Raw genomic sequence first — 17,256 nt, 5'->3', positions numbered from 1 at the left:
ATCAGTCTGGAGTTATTAGCAAAATTGTCAAAGTCAAAATATGAGCTCCACACGGGGTAAAATATTGCCTTCTTATATAACAATAAAAACGAATACTATGTAGGACATTTTGTTACAGATACACACATACGCACACAGATTCCAGACATGACGAATTTTACGCGCTCACGCGAATGTGCGCTGGCGTTCGCGTATACGCGTACAGCAAAAGTGTGGATTAATCACGGATTAACAACGGTTGGCTCCTGTACACAAGTATAGGAAGAGTTGTTGAATGTGATTTTACCAATAAGCTGGGCTGTGTGTTGTTATTTTGGGAAGGTCAAACCAGCTCATTGGATTAAAACCAATCGCTCGTTGTAGGCAACTGCAGCCTAGAGTATCATACAACACTCCTCAAATGATCAGTTAAATATAATCAGCATTTTTGAAAACATTGGATACGATGATAATATTATTGATAATTGTGCTTGATCTTTCATTACATAACTTGTTTCCTAAGTTGTAAACAAAATTCACTCATTACAAATATCCGCTATCACCCACATTTTGAGGGGAGGGGCAAATGGATCTTATACCCACTAATGTGACGTATAGACCCAAACACACATCACATACACAAACCCATCTCAATATGTGACCTGACCTTGACCGTGGTGACGTTTAAAAATGGCTTCAAAATCGAAATTTTAGCCTCATTTCACCCCCCCCCCCCTCTCCATCCAAAAAAAATTAAAAATGGTCATGCTTAATTTGACACAACATCCTCCAAAACCTGCCCCCCTCCCGGTTCCCCTTTTGACCGCATACCGGGACCTGATACTTCTCAGACAAACCCCACCCCCATGTTTTACGTTTTCTTTTTATATTTCAATTACCTTACCTTTTACTTCCTGTTGTTGATTTTGCTATTTCTGGTTGTTGTTGTTTTGGTTAAAGCTTACCTCTTTTGGAGATATCCAAGCATCATGGGTGCATAGCGGCGCTTTATTGTCTCCTGTAGTAACACAGCTCCGATAATCATTCATAACGTCTGTGAACAGGCTAAAAGGTTATATGAATACAAAGACTGAAATTGATCAGCAATCAAAGGTTATTCCCTGGTATGAAGTTCTGACAGACAAATCATTTGATCAACTCGTGATGCAAAACACACTGATTACGATATTATCTTAATCATATTTCGTTAGGTGCAACATTTAACTGTTCTACCTGCTAGAGTGTTTAAACAATGCTTATTAGTAAATACAACATCGATCTTCCCAGAAGAGCGGGGGTCGCTGGGGAGTTTTCGGAGATCTCGTGATTTAATTGCATTGTTTTTCTGTCTAATTTGACCTTCAAAATCAAAAACAATAAGTGTGACATTCGAGATATCGACATAGGGGAAAGAAGGTGAATTCAAAGAAGTTCAGTTATTAATCATCAATATAATGCTGGATAGCATAAATGGAGGAAGACCTAGGTAGGTATATAGCTGAATAATATTATAATCAATGCACTATAACTAAATTGATTATGTTAACATTACTAAATTACATTGTTCAAAAGAGATAAATGTATATGCATTTTGTAAAAAGCATGTCAACGAAATTAACACAAATGTTTTCACATTTTGGAAAGACTAGTTGCTCTCATTTTGTGATCGAAAACGGCAAGATTTAGGAGGGGACGTTAAGCCGCCAGTCCCGTGTACAGAGAGCCATATCCATGTGCATACCTCGCAGTCAGTTTCACAATCTTAATACAGACATGATCTAATCCAGGGTATTTGTTGCTGAGGAAGTGAACTGATTCGAATATCTACATTTTGTAGCTTTTTTAGGTTTAGGTTATATGGTTATAATTAGCGTTAGGATTAGGATATTATCATTGGATTGCTAACATAGAATGTAATATGTATCAAATTCTATAAGTGCTAATAACTATTCTGAGTTTTCACAAAAAGGCATACTATGGTCTACTGCCATAGTGGTTAGCTCGTTTCTGTAAAGCACAGTGACCAGATGTAATATCGCTATATATAAATCCATGGATTTTTTAGCGGGTTTATTTTTAATTTTTTACTTTACCAAGAATATGTATTTATTAATGTTATAGAATCAGCAGCTGACCAGCTACTTCAGTACATCCAAGATCCTGACAACTTCTCTCCAGAAGGATTTGTGGGGAAGCTAGGATTACTGACTCCAGAAGTAAGACACGGACTATTCTCAACCGATGATGGCAGCAGACAACCTGAAAGAGCCAAAGAATTACTTCCGGCAGCGTGCGAAAGGGGCGATTTAGAGACCGTGGTATGGCTACTCTTTCTTGGGGCTGATCCATCCGTTCGCGTACAAAAGGTATAACGATTACATTTCACTTATTAGTGATGATAATATTCTACCAGTACAAGAGATTGTTACGTATTTTGAAGTATACTTTGTGGAAATGTAAGGGGAATAATGAAAATGGAATGGAAAAGCGTGAAATTGCATGAGTGGAAAGGAATGTGATGAGACTGGAACGAAGGGGAATTGGGTAATGAAATTAAAGGGGAGAGGAGAAGGAGAAGCGATACTATCCTTGAATGTTCACATAAATAGGCTTCATTTTAATCTTCTATATAAAGGGTTCGTCTCTGGAAATTGCTACATCGCATGGTCATGCTGAGATTGTGGATAAATTGATTTCATGGAATGAAGGTAAGGCTTTGTAACTGTACGGAATCATGAGAAGATACCATTTAGCAAATTTCAATAAAATAATACAACGACAAAAGTGTCAGTAATAGTTATAGATGTTTTCTTAATAGTGTCTGTCTAATGAATCATTTATATATAGCGTATTTTGCACTTGCTCAAAGCCCTCTACATTGTATACGCTTTGCAAGAACAGAATACGGTAGCCTAGGTCATAACTTCTCTAATCATTCCTCGTCTCTTTTCTTTTGAATTCCACATACGGATGTTTTCCTCTAGCATTCCCATGTAGTTTCTATTTTCTATTTATCTTTGCCCTTTTATGTGTCGTCTATTTCATCTTTCAGTGCCAGTCATGAATTCCTCGATCAGTATGCGACCTATCCAAATGATCTTTCTGATCCTGATAATAGTATATACTTTAATATTAACTGCTTTAATTCTGCTGATGGTATTATAGATATTATCACTCTCGACGCACCTCCCATACCTGGTCTAATATAAAGTAAGATATGGTGAGCACCAAGGAAGTGATAATTTCCATCATTTTTGTCTTATAATTTCATCAAAAATAGTACTTTATTTGTCCCAATTACCAGCAGCTTGTTGATAAATCAAATGTTGCATTACGTACTACGGGTTTTACATGGTAAGTGTGCCCGTCAGAAAGTGTAATAAAAGAGTCGAGATATGAAGTATGAAAGGTAACATAGACTACTTTTGTTGATTGCGTTGAAATGATTATATGCATTACACATATTATATTCAATAAAAGTCGAATATTATACTTGTGATTCGTTCACAGATGCTCTAGTATCTGGTCTTACGGTAATAGGGTGTTTGGTGAAAGCTTGCAAAGGACTACACAAAGAGCTCACCCAGTTCTGGCTAGGCCATCTCAACAATCTATGTCGTAAACAAAAACCATGGTCTAATTTTGCGAGAAACAATGGTTTACTAGCAAATGGTTTGTATTATGTATTTTCTTTTCTTTTTTCTTGGAAACATAATAATCATAATACACCCCACAGACCCACCAACACACATGCATGTATTATTTTTATATACATATATACAGGTTGTAGCAAAAATATTTATACAATTTAGAAAATAGTATTAGGCTAACATGCCACTTATAATATTGCTTCATTTAATGGTCGTCCAAGTAATTTCATAAGCTACTACATAAGCTTTGGTTCAATAAAATCGGTGGTCTATACAAGCAAAGATATGGCCAATTGTGTAAAGGAGTCCTAAAACAGCTTGGGCCACTTTCGTGTCTTTATGTAGCAAAGGTGACTGAATTGAGTTGAATCATGAACCATCTGGTCGGTGCTCTAAGATGGGCAATTTTAAACAATGGGGCATTTGATGTGGTATTTTAATTTACAATTTTGAAATAAATATCATATATTTATTTACTAATGTCAATGAAGTGAAAGAAAGGCATGAAAACCCATTGTTTTTGGTCTGAGATCTTTGCCGATGAGCATGAGAGTCCATGTTGCGAAATTTGAGTTTTAGCACCCCCTTCAGCAAAATGAGGACAAAATCAAAAATTTTAATTTGAAAAAGATGTTATTTGCATGTTTACTGGAATTTTTTCCCTTTGTTCCCGATCTGCAGAAGCAGGCGATTTTACGTGTAATTTTTTATTTTTTATTTTTTTTTTTGATGATGAAGACCAAAATTTGACATTTGACCTTCATGCCTATAACACAAGAACTATACATCGGAGATAGGCCAAACTATACTTTTTCTGAATCCTAATAATGAATACAATGCAATAATATATGATTTTTATCCACATTCCCCCAATTTAATTTGAGGCCTGCATTAGCGGCCATTTTGAAAATATGCAAATTAACATTTTCCCCCTGTGCCCTTTTTGGATATGTTGTTCAGGAGGGTGTTGTATCAATTTAATTAATTTAATTGTTGTTTTGTACCGTGGTGTCGTAACTTTCGTCTCAGGATATGCTGTGCGAGTTCCAGAGCATTGTATTCAACAGCTTTCAGACGAAGTAATCCAGCTTATGGGACAAACTATGCCACACATACTTGAGGTTTGGGTAGCTAGCGATGAGGAGGACGAAGAGGTACTCTAACCTAATTAGTTTACAATCAATGAGTAGGCTATAGTCTACTTTTAAACTGATTGGTCACACCTTAGCCAATCCTTATTCAGTTACTAAGGGCGGTTTTTAGGGATACTTTAATTTACTCTTTTAGAGCGAAGGATTTACGCACTAGTTCCAGAAAATATAAACAAATATTAACTGGAAATGTTCAATTTGCGATTATTATAAACCTGATAAAGGAGCGTGACTCGGGAAGCTCGAATAGCGAGGCCAATGGCCAAAGCAGCTAGGCCGACGGCTATCCGGCTCATTACAATGGGTCAGTCAACGGAAAATAAATACTTTACCGGGCGTAGATAGTACTGACTGTGGACACTAACGTTTCTGAGTGACTGTCTTTATGATTTCACCCCTTTCCTTCGTGACGTTCTTGAGAATCCATTCTTGTAGAAAAACAACTTTTCTCTTTACTTTTTTAACACGTAAACAATATATCACTTTCCAGCGGCTTTGTGCGCATTGGAACAACAGGAAACTACCATCATTTGACGAAACTTGGTTGCAACGGCCGAGATACAATACTCACTTAGTACACATTGATCTTAAACAAAACGATCTAGAAGCAATTCCAGAAATGCTACTTTGGGGAATTCCGTGGCTGGAATATTTAGATTTGTCTAACAACAAGATTACAAAACTACCGAATTCAGAACAAACCGAACCGGATCAATCTGGGTAAGTATCAATCTCAGTACGTGCAAACATATGCTCATCCCCCGTCCTCTCATTTACATTTATATGCATTTCATTGTATAGCTTCGTATGTGTGCTTGCTTTAGCAAATATAATTTAGGATAACTCAATCAGTGCGAGTTCGATTCTTATTAGTTTGCTTTCGTAGCAAAATTAAGCAAGCTTTGAATTTACCTGGACAAAGAACTAACTGCCAGTTGTCCCGTCCTTGCAATGTATTGTTGCAGTATGTCTTTGATGTGCGATTCTTACCTGGATGTGCGATTCTTAGCTGGAAGTCCCTGAATATGTTGAAAATGTGTGGTTTTTTTTTTTTTTGGGGGGGGTGACCTTGGGCCGCAGTGATAAACAACAATCTTTCAAGTGCCTTGTGTTTTTCACATAACGTGCAATTACCTTACAAGTATTGATTTTAGTCGTATAATACAACTAAGACATCAAAGTATTCTTTACACAGTGCACGAATAACGGCACATAAGAATAACATGAAAGCCACAAACAACAAATTGGTTATTTTCTTGCTTTTACAGTCTCATATATCTCAAAGTGACCAGCAACAGACTAACATATATATCCAACGACGTTTTTATGATGCCACAACTGCAGATGCTGTCACTGGCCAGAAACAAAATTGCAGCCATTGGAGTCACTGAAGCGGAAGGTATGTTTTGCCCACTTATGGTGAAATAAGATGAAGCTGGTATTATCCCTAATTAATTGTTTAATATTTCGATTTTTTGATTAGGTGAAGAACAACCGCAGTGGAAGTGTACAAGGCTACAGGAACTCAACCTATCATTTAATGAGCTGACATGTTTACCTGAAAGGTTATCGGTGGCAAGCAGATTGAAGCGTCTTGAAGTGTCAAACAACCATCTAGAACAAATGAAGAAGCCATGGCATTGTCCAATGGTTTGTGCTATTATCGTTGTTGTTTTAGAATTTTTGCCCTCATCGTCTGTGTTATCATCATCAGCAGCAGCAGCAGTGACGTCATGACATCGCCGTTATCTTCATCGTTGTCTTTGTTGTTGTCCATCAACAACATCATCATCATCATCCGTCCTAAACCATACCATCATAAACTGTTTTGGTTTCTTTAAGGGCTGGGGTATGAACGTTTGGACAGTATTTATTTTGGGACATTAGAGCACATCAGACATATCGAATTGCATTCTGAATACGAAGAATGTCATTCTGATATCAAATAATTTTGATTTTTTGAAATTCGCAATTTAATACACATTTTATGGCAAATCATTAAAAATTGATATTTTGATATTTAACAGTACTTGAAGTAAACTTTATAAATTTGATGATTTATACTTAAAGTGTATGTAGGTGGGATGAAAAGCCGACGATAAATTGAAAATTTTGACCTTTCGTATAGAAGATATGGATTTTTTTTCCCAAAACACCAAAAAAATTTAGGTCTTTTGGGGAAAAAATCCATATCTTCAATATGAAAGGTAAAATTTTCAATTGACCGTCGGCTTTTCCTCCTGCTACATACACTTTAAGAATATATCATTAGATTTATATAATTTACTTCGAGGACTGTTATATATCAAAATTTGAAAAATATCAATTTTTTATAATTTGTCATAAAATTTGTATTATATTGTGATTTTCAAAAAATGAAAATTATTTGATATCAGAAAGACATGCTTCGTGTTCAGAATGCAATTCGATAGGTCTGAGGTGCTCTCATGTCCCACAAAAAATACTGTCGAAATGCAATAAACGCTCATTTTAGATCCCTTAAATTATTACGATTAAAATCAAACAGTATGGGGATAACAACTATTATGATCTTTACACAGCCGTGACGTTAGTCACGGCTGTGTCTTTTTCTTTACAGGTTCTTTCTTTCTTCTTCTGTCAACCATTACATTTGCTCTAGCACTCACACGCTTACATCGATTTTGACCTAACTTGGTCACAATGATCATTGACCGTGCCCCTACATGTCACATGAAACTTGTGGGGTCAAAGGTCACGCAGGGGTCATAGGGGTCAAAAACATGATTTCAACTAAAAATGCATCTTCTCCCACAACTTACGTATGACAGCGACGCCACTTGCACACATGAATTGTTAATAACCAGTGTCTATGTGATGTACACAGATTTGGGGTCAAAGGTCATTAAGGGGTCACTTCCGGTATAAAACGAAATACCTTCAAAATTTTTTATTAGCTAAACAAAATATAGGGCAGTAACTGTATGTTCACATATAAGTTGCAGTTACCTAGTGTATATGTGATATTTTTTTATATGGGGTCAAAGGTCATTAAGGGGTCACTTCCGGTATAAAACGAAATAACCTTTAAAATGCATCTTCTCCCACAAATTACGTAGGACAGTGACGCCACTTGCCCACATGTATTGTACTTACCTAGTGTCTATGGGGTGTACACAGATTTGGGGTCAAAGGTCATTAAGGGGTAACTTCCGGTATAAAACGAAATATCTTCAAAAAATTTTATTAGCTAAGAAAAACGTAGGACAGCAGCGGTATATGCACACATATATTGTGGTTGCCCAGTGTATATGTGGTATTTTTTAATTTGGGGTCAAAGGTCATTAAGGGGCCACTTCCGTTATAAAACGAAATACTTATAAAATGCATCTTCTTCCACAAATTACGTAGGACAGTGACGCCACTTGCACACATGCATTGGTGTTAGCCAGTGTGTATGGGGTGTACACAGATTTGGGGTCAAAGGTCATTAAGGGGTCACTTCCGGTATAAAACGAAATACCTTCAAAAATTTTTATTAGCTAAGAAAAACAAAGGACAGTAACGGTATGTTCATATATGAATTGTGGTTACCCAGTGTATATGTGTTTGTTTTTTTTTCATTTTGGGTCAATGGTCATCAAGGGGCCACTTCCGGTCTGAGACGAAAAACCTTCAAAATGCCCCTTCTGCCCAAAATAACATGGCATAGTGATGCCACGTGCAAATGTGCATTGACATTAGCCAATGTCTATGGGGCTTTCATATATTTTTGGGTCAAAGGTCATTAAGGGGTCACAACACGGCTGTGTTCGTGGTCTTAGACCACAGCTAAGTCTAGTTAAATATTATATTTCACTCGCAGGAGATCCTGGATTTGTCACATAACCAGATATCAGAGATACCAAGTATTCACGTTTACTGGCGTCAATCATTGAGAATTCTCAATCTGAATAGCAATAACCTCAGAAAAATCCCGCACACAATTTGTCAGCTAACCATGCTGGAAAATCTGGACCTAAGCAACACGGGTATTCGACGGCTACCTGACAAGGACACGTGGAAAACGTTTTCTTTGGCAAAGTTGGACCTTTCAGCCAATCATCTAGTCGTATGGAAGGCCAAGAAAATCGCACGGTATCCTGGATCTTTAATAGAGTATTGGTAAGGGTGTTTGGCGGCCACTATCGAAGAGAGGGTCTTTCGGAATTGATTTGGAATGGGTCTTATTAAAGGGATCTAATTTGAAACAGAAACGTCTGAAGTGGTGATTTTCGTGTATCAAACAGTCACTTAGGTCTACAAAAAATTGTTTGATTGGCGTAACATAAAAAATGAGGGTAGGTAGGTCGGGATTTCTTTTTTTTTCTTCTTCTTCTTTCAAAGTGCAATAACTTTGTAATTATTCGCGCAAGACATATAAAAGTATACATTTTTATAAAGGCAAGACATCAATGAATCTTAATATAAATATAGATTTGGTGTAAAAACAACAGTTATGAAAAAAATCACAAAAAAGTGAGTTTTTGGCAATATTTGTTTGGTACATCATAACAAAAAAACACTCTTTCCAAAATATTTTATTTTAATCTTGAGGCTTCATTCCAAAAAAGATTTTTTTAGTTTTTTGATATTGGCCTTATTTTTTGAGATATTGACCATATAAGGCATCAAAATGAACTTTTTAAAATTCACAAACGCCGATTTGCACAAAATGATGCCTAAAATCGGAAATAGACCAAAATATAAAAAAATGGGAAAACCGTTTCTCGAGTCGATCATGCTTCTTACGATGATCATATTTGCTTACATATAGATGCTGTATTTATTGAGTTATCGTGTACCTAGATAGTCATTTTACCGAGAAAATGAACATTGAAATAATGGCCGTTGAAGTTTAAAGTGGTCACATTTTGCACTTTCATCGAATCTCACAGGAGAATGCGGCAGTTTTCGTTTTTCTACCTTACATTACATGAACATCGGGTAAATCCACGGCCCCTTGAGAAGTTTGAGCGAAATCCATTCATAACTTGATATTTAAATCGGGGAAAGAACTTGAAAAACCCACATTTTATCAGCTAAAACGGAGCCATTTGACCACTAGGTTTGTGTGAAATCAGTGCTTTTCCATAAGATGCGCCGCGCATGCAGATAAGCGTCGCCTATGCGTAGCGTATTTGTGCGTTAACAAATTGCGCGATACGCAACGCGATGCGTTGTTGCGCGCGTGTACCCTGCTGGTACAACAAAGATTTTCTTTCCTTTTCAATTTCAAACACGAGTGGAATAGTGAAATAAAATCTTTAAAATATTGCAGTTGGAGTTTACAAATCTGGATTTTCATTCCTTGTATTCATAAAAAACATAACAATGTACAAACATATCAAAAAAACTCAATTTCGCGAAAGAAACAATGTCTAGAGTACACAGCCGTGTTAAGCTGTAAATTTCGTTCGATAAATGATTTGGAACTTTTTTTCTTCTTTGTTTTGAAAATTTATTTATTTTCAATTTTTTTTATATTATTTATTAATTTTTTAATAAAAAAAAATTTAAAAAAAAGGTCCGGGTCGGGTCTACTTTTAGGGTCGGCCGGGTTACGCCAATCAAATAATTTTTTTAGACCATATACATATATGATTAAATATATGTGACCGTACAGCACGAATGAGCCGTAAATGTCCTCAAATGTATTCTGAGTTACAGTGTAAAATGGGCATGAAGGTCGTATTCATAGGTACCTCAATTTGGTGCTACGTGTACCTCATTTAATGAGATACACGTAGCACCAAATAGAAATACCTATGAATACGACCTTCATGCCCATTTTACACTGTAACTCAGAATACAATTGAGGACATTTACGGCTCATTCGTGCTGTACAGTCACATATATGTGATCCGATCAAGCAAAATCAGTCGGAACTCGGAAATATTGATTTTGAGATTTAGTCAAAGAAAGGAAATATTTCCTTTTGTCTCCTGTTGTTTTGGAAACTCTTTAATTGCTCATATCTTTAGAACTAGTTGTTCAATTTCAATGGGATTTTCTGCAAAATCCAGCTTTGTAAATGCTGTTTACTATCTGATAAGAAATTGAAAATTTAGCATTTCCGAGTTCCGACTGATTTTGCTTGATCGCATCACATATATTGATTGCCTATTGAGCAAAATTTTGGTAACTTGACAAAATTGAGGCTTAACATTTTTGAAGTCTTTAGGCAACAAGTTTATACCAAAAAGATAAAAGGGCTCTAGGCCTGGTTTTATTCGCTTTTGAAATTTTGGAATAAAAAATAAGTATATAGCTTGCCATGTGAGTGATTATCTAAATTACTTCGCAATTGCAGGTCATTGCGAAACTGAAAAAAGGGTTTATTCGTAGAGAAGAAGTTGCAAATGTGGCCGCACACCCTTATCCTTATTACATATTTTCAAGACTTTTTGATATAACACAAAAGTACGTATAATTAATAAAATTCTAATTTTATTTTTATTTCATAGGGAGTACATCGAGCCTGTAGAGCTGTCATTTCCAGACTATTTTGGTACAATATTGAAGGCACTGAATTTAGGCTACAATGACCTGCACGATGTTCCCGACTCTATTTGTCAAATGCGACATCTTCAGTACCTTGACATTCGAGGGTGAGTCTTCTAAAATATGTGCAATACTTATGAGTCGGGGTACAATTTGCAAACGGTCTGCAAAAGTGCACTTGAATTACTTGCCCCTCTCTCGGCCTGCCAAAAAAAATCTGTGCCCCTCCTTTCCCAATTTCTAAACCTTACAATCCGCTTGCATGGTCTAGAAAATGTTGCATATTTGAACGTTTTGTACTGCTTTTCTAAAACTTCCCAATAATTGCAGCTATAGAGCGTAGTATTTATTTAAAAAAAGGCAATGAACTTGTCTATCGTTATGCTGTTCAATAGCCTAATTTGGGGCCTGGTTTAAAAGCACAGGCCAACATGCCTAGTCTGTTGTATGACGTCACATTGTAACATCCATAATAATAGGCAGATAATCATTTATTATTTGGTACAGGAACCCATGTATAACATGTTTACCAGATCAGATAGCTGCACTTCGAGATTTGGTCAAGTTGAAATTTGATCCGATTCAAATCAAAAAGCCATCGGAGCTTTCAAAGCTGTTTCGGCAATCGACCCAACGCAATGTGGAAGACAAGACACAGTTAGTCAAACAAACACTTCGGAAGAGGTTCCTGCGATACGAAGAATGCCGAGAAATGAAAGTCATCTTGGTCGGACCTTCGGTAACGTGTAGTGGTGTTGCTGTTGTTATTGTTGTTGTTGTCGGTGGTGATGGTGGTAGTGGTGGTAATGGTGGTGGTGGTGGTGGTGGTGGTGGTGGTAATGGTGTTTGGTGTTAATTGTGTTGGTGTTTAATAGTGGTAGTGTTGTTTGTGTTGTATTTATGTTAGTGTTGGTGTTGGCCGAGAAATGAACTTTATCTTGGTCGGACATTCGGTAATAAAAGAAACGTGTAGGTCAAGTTTGAATTACACGATCCTTATACATGTTTACCTTCTTTTGCAGCAAACTGGCAAAACTGAGTTACTGTGCAGCTTGACAGGCAGCGAGTGGCCACAATCAGATTTGGGAGTAAACGTTATCTCAAAAACCTCTCTGAACTTTGACAGGAATGTGGTAATCAAAAGTAGTCTAGTACATGCATTTGCAGAAAATAATGTTGTAAGTCAGCACTCCGTTCTTTGTTTTCAAGGGGCCTGTAACTTTCCTTGATATGTGTAGTTGTTTTATTGTCTTGACATACTGAGTAGCTCTAGGACTGAAGCTGTAGGGCCTACAACGTAAAACACAACGTCATATAACCTTGTCACAACGTCGATAAGTTGTAGTTTTACAACGTTGTGGTGTTAGCGGGGCATATTCTCTTCCGTTGAACGTCATGTAGAGCTATAAAATCCCCAAAACCGCTAAACTCGAGAGTCTTTCATTCGCCTTCAAAGAATAAAAGATGGGGAAACCAGGTTCGTATAGGTGTTGTGCCAGCTCAACAATTGAGGCTGCGAGACTACCCAGGGAAAAGCTTAAAATAAATAAATAAATAAAATAAATAAAAAGGGCATGTGAAACAAATTTTACATCAGGTCGCGAGCGGTTGAACATTAAGGAAATTAATGTAGTCGCGTTCCAAAGAAGGTTGTGAACCCATAGCATAACGTAACATATTGTTGTGATTTCCTCATATTGACGAATCCAGAGTAACTATAGCTTGTCCCTTTGTATTATATTAACTATAGAGGGCGATGTTAGCAGTACAAGACTTCACGGAATATATAAGAACGGTCTATAGTAATCTGTTATTCGTCTGTATACAGAAATCATGACGATAGGTGGTCAATTTGTATATACATTCAGATCATGACTTCACTGAAATCTATTTTATTTCTAAATCAAACAAAAGGATATTCAGTTCACAATCTGGGATTTGAAGGGCAGTGATGATTTTCTTGTCATTCATCAAGCTTTCTTGACGCCACACTCTATCTACTTACTGGTTTGGGATATGACCAAGCGTGACGATGAAAGCATGAAAAAACTTGAATCCCATGTTTTGAACATCAAGGTAAGCTTAACAAATGAATGTAACTGGGCGGTAACCAAATAAATTGCTTTCTAGATTAGTTTAAACTTCTTGATAATTGGCTGCTTAAAGTAAAGGAATCCGTATTATGAATCTACTGCAACATGTCGCTTCAATAATTACGTGAGTAACCGGAACGCGGGTGTGCATTATTCAGTTCATTTTACATGTATGTGAATTTTTAGCATTGTATGAACATGATGAATTCTTGTGAGATGATTTCCTTTGACACACACGTGCATTTTATTTCATTCAGGCAAGGGCACCTTTAAGTCCAATCATAGCAGTAGGAACCCATATCGACAGATACAAACACAACAGACAACAAATCGTAACAGAATCTATTGCAGCTTTCGCGCGCAAGTTTCAAGACACCGATTTCACGTTTGTTGAAGTTGACGCCAGGCCAGCGAGTTCAGAGGGAATTATGGATCTGAAGCGATTGATATATAATCATGCAACTACTATGACATATACGAAGGGTCACCGTAGGTATCTTATGTTGGGCAGAGAGGTAAATATGCTTGTTCACTTGGCAAGTTGTGATTTTTAAGTTGCGTCTTGCTATGTGAGTCTTCCTATGAACTGAATACAAAAATAATAAGATGTTTCTATCTGAGTTAATGATGATGTTGTTGCTTAGTATCAGGCTCTTGTCATTCAAATATATTTCTGAGGAGTATTTAAAGGCATTACCAATAGATCGTCGATATAATGATATAAAGATGAGCTTAAGGTGAAGTCAATAATGTAAGGTACTATTCAATATTTACGCCAGGGAGTGGGAGTTTTGGCCAAAACCCCCCAAAAAATCGACAACTTCGCGTTCCCCTTCGCGTCTGCTCACAATTTTTGAATTCCTCCCCAGCAAACACAAGAACATTTTAAGAACATTTTAAATAAGTTATATTTTGGCTTTTGGTTTAGGTAAAAACGTTTTAATAACATTAAAATGTCGGGTTATGTAAAGGTCATGATAACGCTTTAAAACGTTTTGTATGAAAACACACTACAACAATATTTTTAAATGTTTTCAAAAAATGTTATTGTAAACTATTTTTGCAAACATTTTTGCCAAATATTGTGTCCACACTTAAATATCATTATGTTAAAATATTTGAACCCAGCAAACACAGAAATGTTCTTAAAATGTTTTTTAAAACCTTTTAATAACATTTAAATGTTGGGTTATATAAAGGGTATAAAAACGTTTTTAATAACATTCCAAAAACATTTTTCGCAAAATATTTTTTTAACCCCAAAGTAACATTCTGTTGAGAATGTTTTGTATCAAGTTTTCAAGAATGTTTTTGGAATGTTATTAAAACGTTTTTATACCCTTTATATAACCCGACATTTAAATGTTTTCTGTAAAACATTTTTGTTTGCTGAGCAGTAGATAATCAAAAAATGTTTTTTAAGGTTATGAAAACGTTTTATACTCTTAATATACCCTTAATATAACCCGACATTTAAACGTTTTCTGACAACCTTTAATAACCTTTTGCGAATTATGTCGAAAACGTTTTGTGTTTGCTGGGTCCCTTGTTTACCCCCTTTTTCTCCATTTAAAACTTAACATTCCCTGCATAGTTCACGTTTTAAAAAAAAATTCACCCCTCACATGTCAAAGACGTCCAAAACAAATCGGATTCCCTCTTATGACTCCCACTCCCCCTGACGTAAGATGATTATAGCAAAGGTTCGATACTTATTGTTAGCATTGATAATTTGAAAACATTTTCCAGGTCCCGAGATCGTTCGTAGACCTGAAAGAGCAGCTGTCGTATGTGAGACTCAGGGAGCGCCAAAGAAGCATCTTACAAGACGGTGTAGTAGTAAACACCAAACCATTCCTAACTGAAGCCGAACTGGCAGCCACTATTGAACAAATGCCAGGGAATTTCATTGAGACTACGAAAGACGTTGAAGAAGGTAATCCCAAATTACAATCTTGATACTTGAATACAGACAAACATTTCTTTAGTTCTATCAATAGTTGCATTTGGGGAACTAAAATAAAATTAAAGACTTTTTGCTTTTTATTTGTTAGTCGTGGAATACCTTCAACATTGCGGAACTTTGATCCATATACAAGACTATTCGTATAAGCTTACAAGACTCTATTTCCTGGACCCTGTTTGGTTATCAAACACATTGGTAAAAGTAGTCCGACTCAAGAACAACGATATCAACGAACACCAGGGAATTGTCACAGAATCACAACTCAGACGACTCTCCCTAGCATCCGGATTTGGAGAACACAATTTCAAGGAGTATTTACAGCTACTGGCTAGATTTGAAATTGTGTTGTCCACAATCAAATCTTGGTGAGTAAGTATAGCTGAAACCAGGATCGACATGGCGTTCAATTTTAGGCATTCGTTGTCGTCTTTAAACCTGAGACTCACGACAACGTTTAAACAATTTCTTAATATAGTGTGTATTATAATATAAAGTATAACTTTTTCACCATAGTCACTGTATTTATTGCTATTGGAATATGTTTGTATCTTTGTCTTTCTTATTGATCAGTTGCATTGTAGTTTGGTGTGATGGTGTACAAAATCTTTCGAGAGTTTGTCTTTCTTACAATACCATCGAAACAGTAACATACGTAACACTTTGTTTATTTTTACTAGCCCAGAATCCGTAATTGAACCTCGTAAGTACATTATACCGTCTGCCCTTCCTTATGGACGCCCTTGGATTGAGACTATTGGAGAAAACCCATACAAAAACAAACTGATGAGGTGGTACCAGATGGCTTACACACCACCAGGTTTCTGGAGTCGTCTTGTGGCACGACTGCTGGTCTCTATTAAACAGCATGATTTGAATCAATTCAGGTAAATGATTGAATTTATCACGCAACCCGTTTCATCTTGAGCATTGTAGTGTTCGCCACCCCAACTATATGCTAACCTTAATTCTAATCCAAACCCTAAGACATAACGAGAGTGTAGAGATTTATACGTGTTGGTAGTAGACATCAAAGAAAAGTTTAAAACTAGTCAACAACACTCACGTTTTTGTCCGAATAATTTCAGAGTAACCATACTCCGTCATCAGCGGTGTGATACTGGTGAATGACTGATGTATAACATTTACTTCCTGTTGACAATGTCCTTTTTTGACCTTGTGTCAGGTGTTTCTAGAAGCAAAGTGTCATAGATTTTGGAAAGTTCTCGGCCCCCGTCCCTATTAAGGGTGGGCTGGTCTCTTTCTTGACGAAAATCGTTTCTCTCACTTTTCTTGGCCGAGCACATCTCAGAGAGTGTAGGTCATGATTTTATGAAAACAACTTTATTGATGATGCATCTGGGCTCTGAACATGAGCGAAGTCAAATCGCATTCGCTCTCAGTCTACAATAAGCATTGATTCAAGCCAAAATACTTGTAGGCCAATTATAGTATTAGCTCATATATCATAAAAAGGTTAACATTTCTCATAACAAGCTGATTTTTTCAGGATAGGTCCAGGAATATGTATAGAATCAAATTTCAAAAGTCCCCGAGAATCCCCCTTGTGCTTCCTTCAAAATCCAAGATGGCGTCCAAAATGGCCGCCATTTTCAGTTTTTATCATAATTTTGCCCCCAGACATGTTAAAATCACAAACAAAGCATCAATATATATGTTTTGAGGTACAAGGAATGTTTTAAAAACATTTGCAAGAGGTTTCAATGATCCTAAGTAGCCAAAATCCAAGATGACGTCCAAAGTGGCCGCCATTTTCAGTTTTTATCATAACTTTGCACCCAGACATGTTAAAATCACAAACAAAGCATCTAAATATATATTTTGAGGTACAAGGAATGTTTTAAAAACATTTGCAAGAGGTTTCAATGATCCTAAGT

General features: G+C 36.5%; 1 protein-coding gene across 1 annotated transcript; it reads left to right on the top strand.

Annotated features, from left to right (window-relative positions):
- Nucleotides 1-1,449: 1,449 nt before the first annotated feature.
- LOC140160189 (leucine-rich repeat serine/threonine-protein kinase 1-like) lies at nt 1,450-16,249 on the top strand. Its single transcript, XM_072183466.1, has 17 exons — nt 1,450-1,465; nt 2,101-2,297; nt 2,615-2,687; nt 3,490-3,651; nt 4,659-4,783; nt 5,271-5,500; nt 6,049-6,179; nt 6,264-6,430; nt 8,625-8,923; nt 11,266-11,409; nt 11,810-12,041; nt 12,325-12,480; nt 13,217-13,378; nt 13,653-13,910; nt 15,145-15,331; nt 15,450-15,726; nt 16,039-16,249. Exons 1-17 carry the CDS (start codon nt 1,450-1,452, stop codon nt 16,247-16,249), a joined length of 3,027 nt encoding a protein of 1,008 aa, XP_072039567.1.
- Nucleotides 16,250-17,256: the final 1,007 nt, after the last annotated feature.

This window comes from Amphiura filiformis, chromosome 9, assembly GCF_039555335.1.
Source record: "Amphiura filiformis chromosome 9, Afil_fr2py, whole genome shotgun sequence".
Taxonomy (NCBI): domain Eukaryota; kingdom Metazoa; phylum Echinodermata; class Ophiuroidea; order Amphilepidida; family Amphiuridae; genus Amphiura; species Amphiura filiformis.
The sequence above is the reverse complement of the archived record's forward strand: the minus strand, read 5'-3'. Positions and strand labels throughout refer to the sequence as shown.

Coding starts and splice junctions, on each gene's coding strand:
- LOC140160189 (XM_072183466.1), top strand. Junction 2,688..3,489: donor ATTGATTTCATGGAATGAAG/GTAAGGCTTTGT, acceptor ATTCGTTCACAG/ATGCTCTAGTATCTGGTCTT. Junction 15,727..16,038: donor TTGTCCACAATCAAATCTTG/GTGAGTAAGTAT, acceptor TATTTTTACTAG/CCCAGAATCCGTAATTGAAC.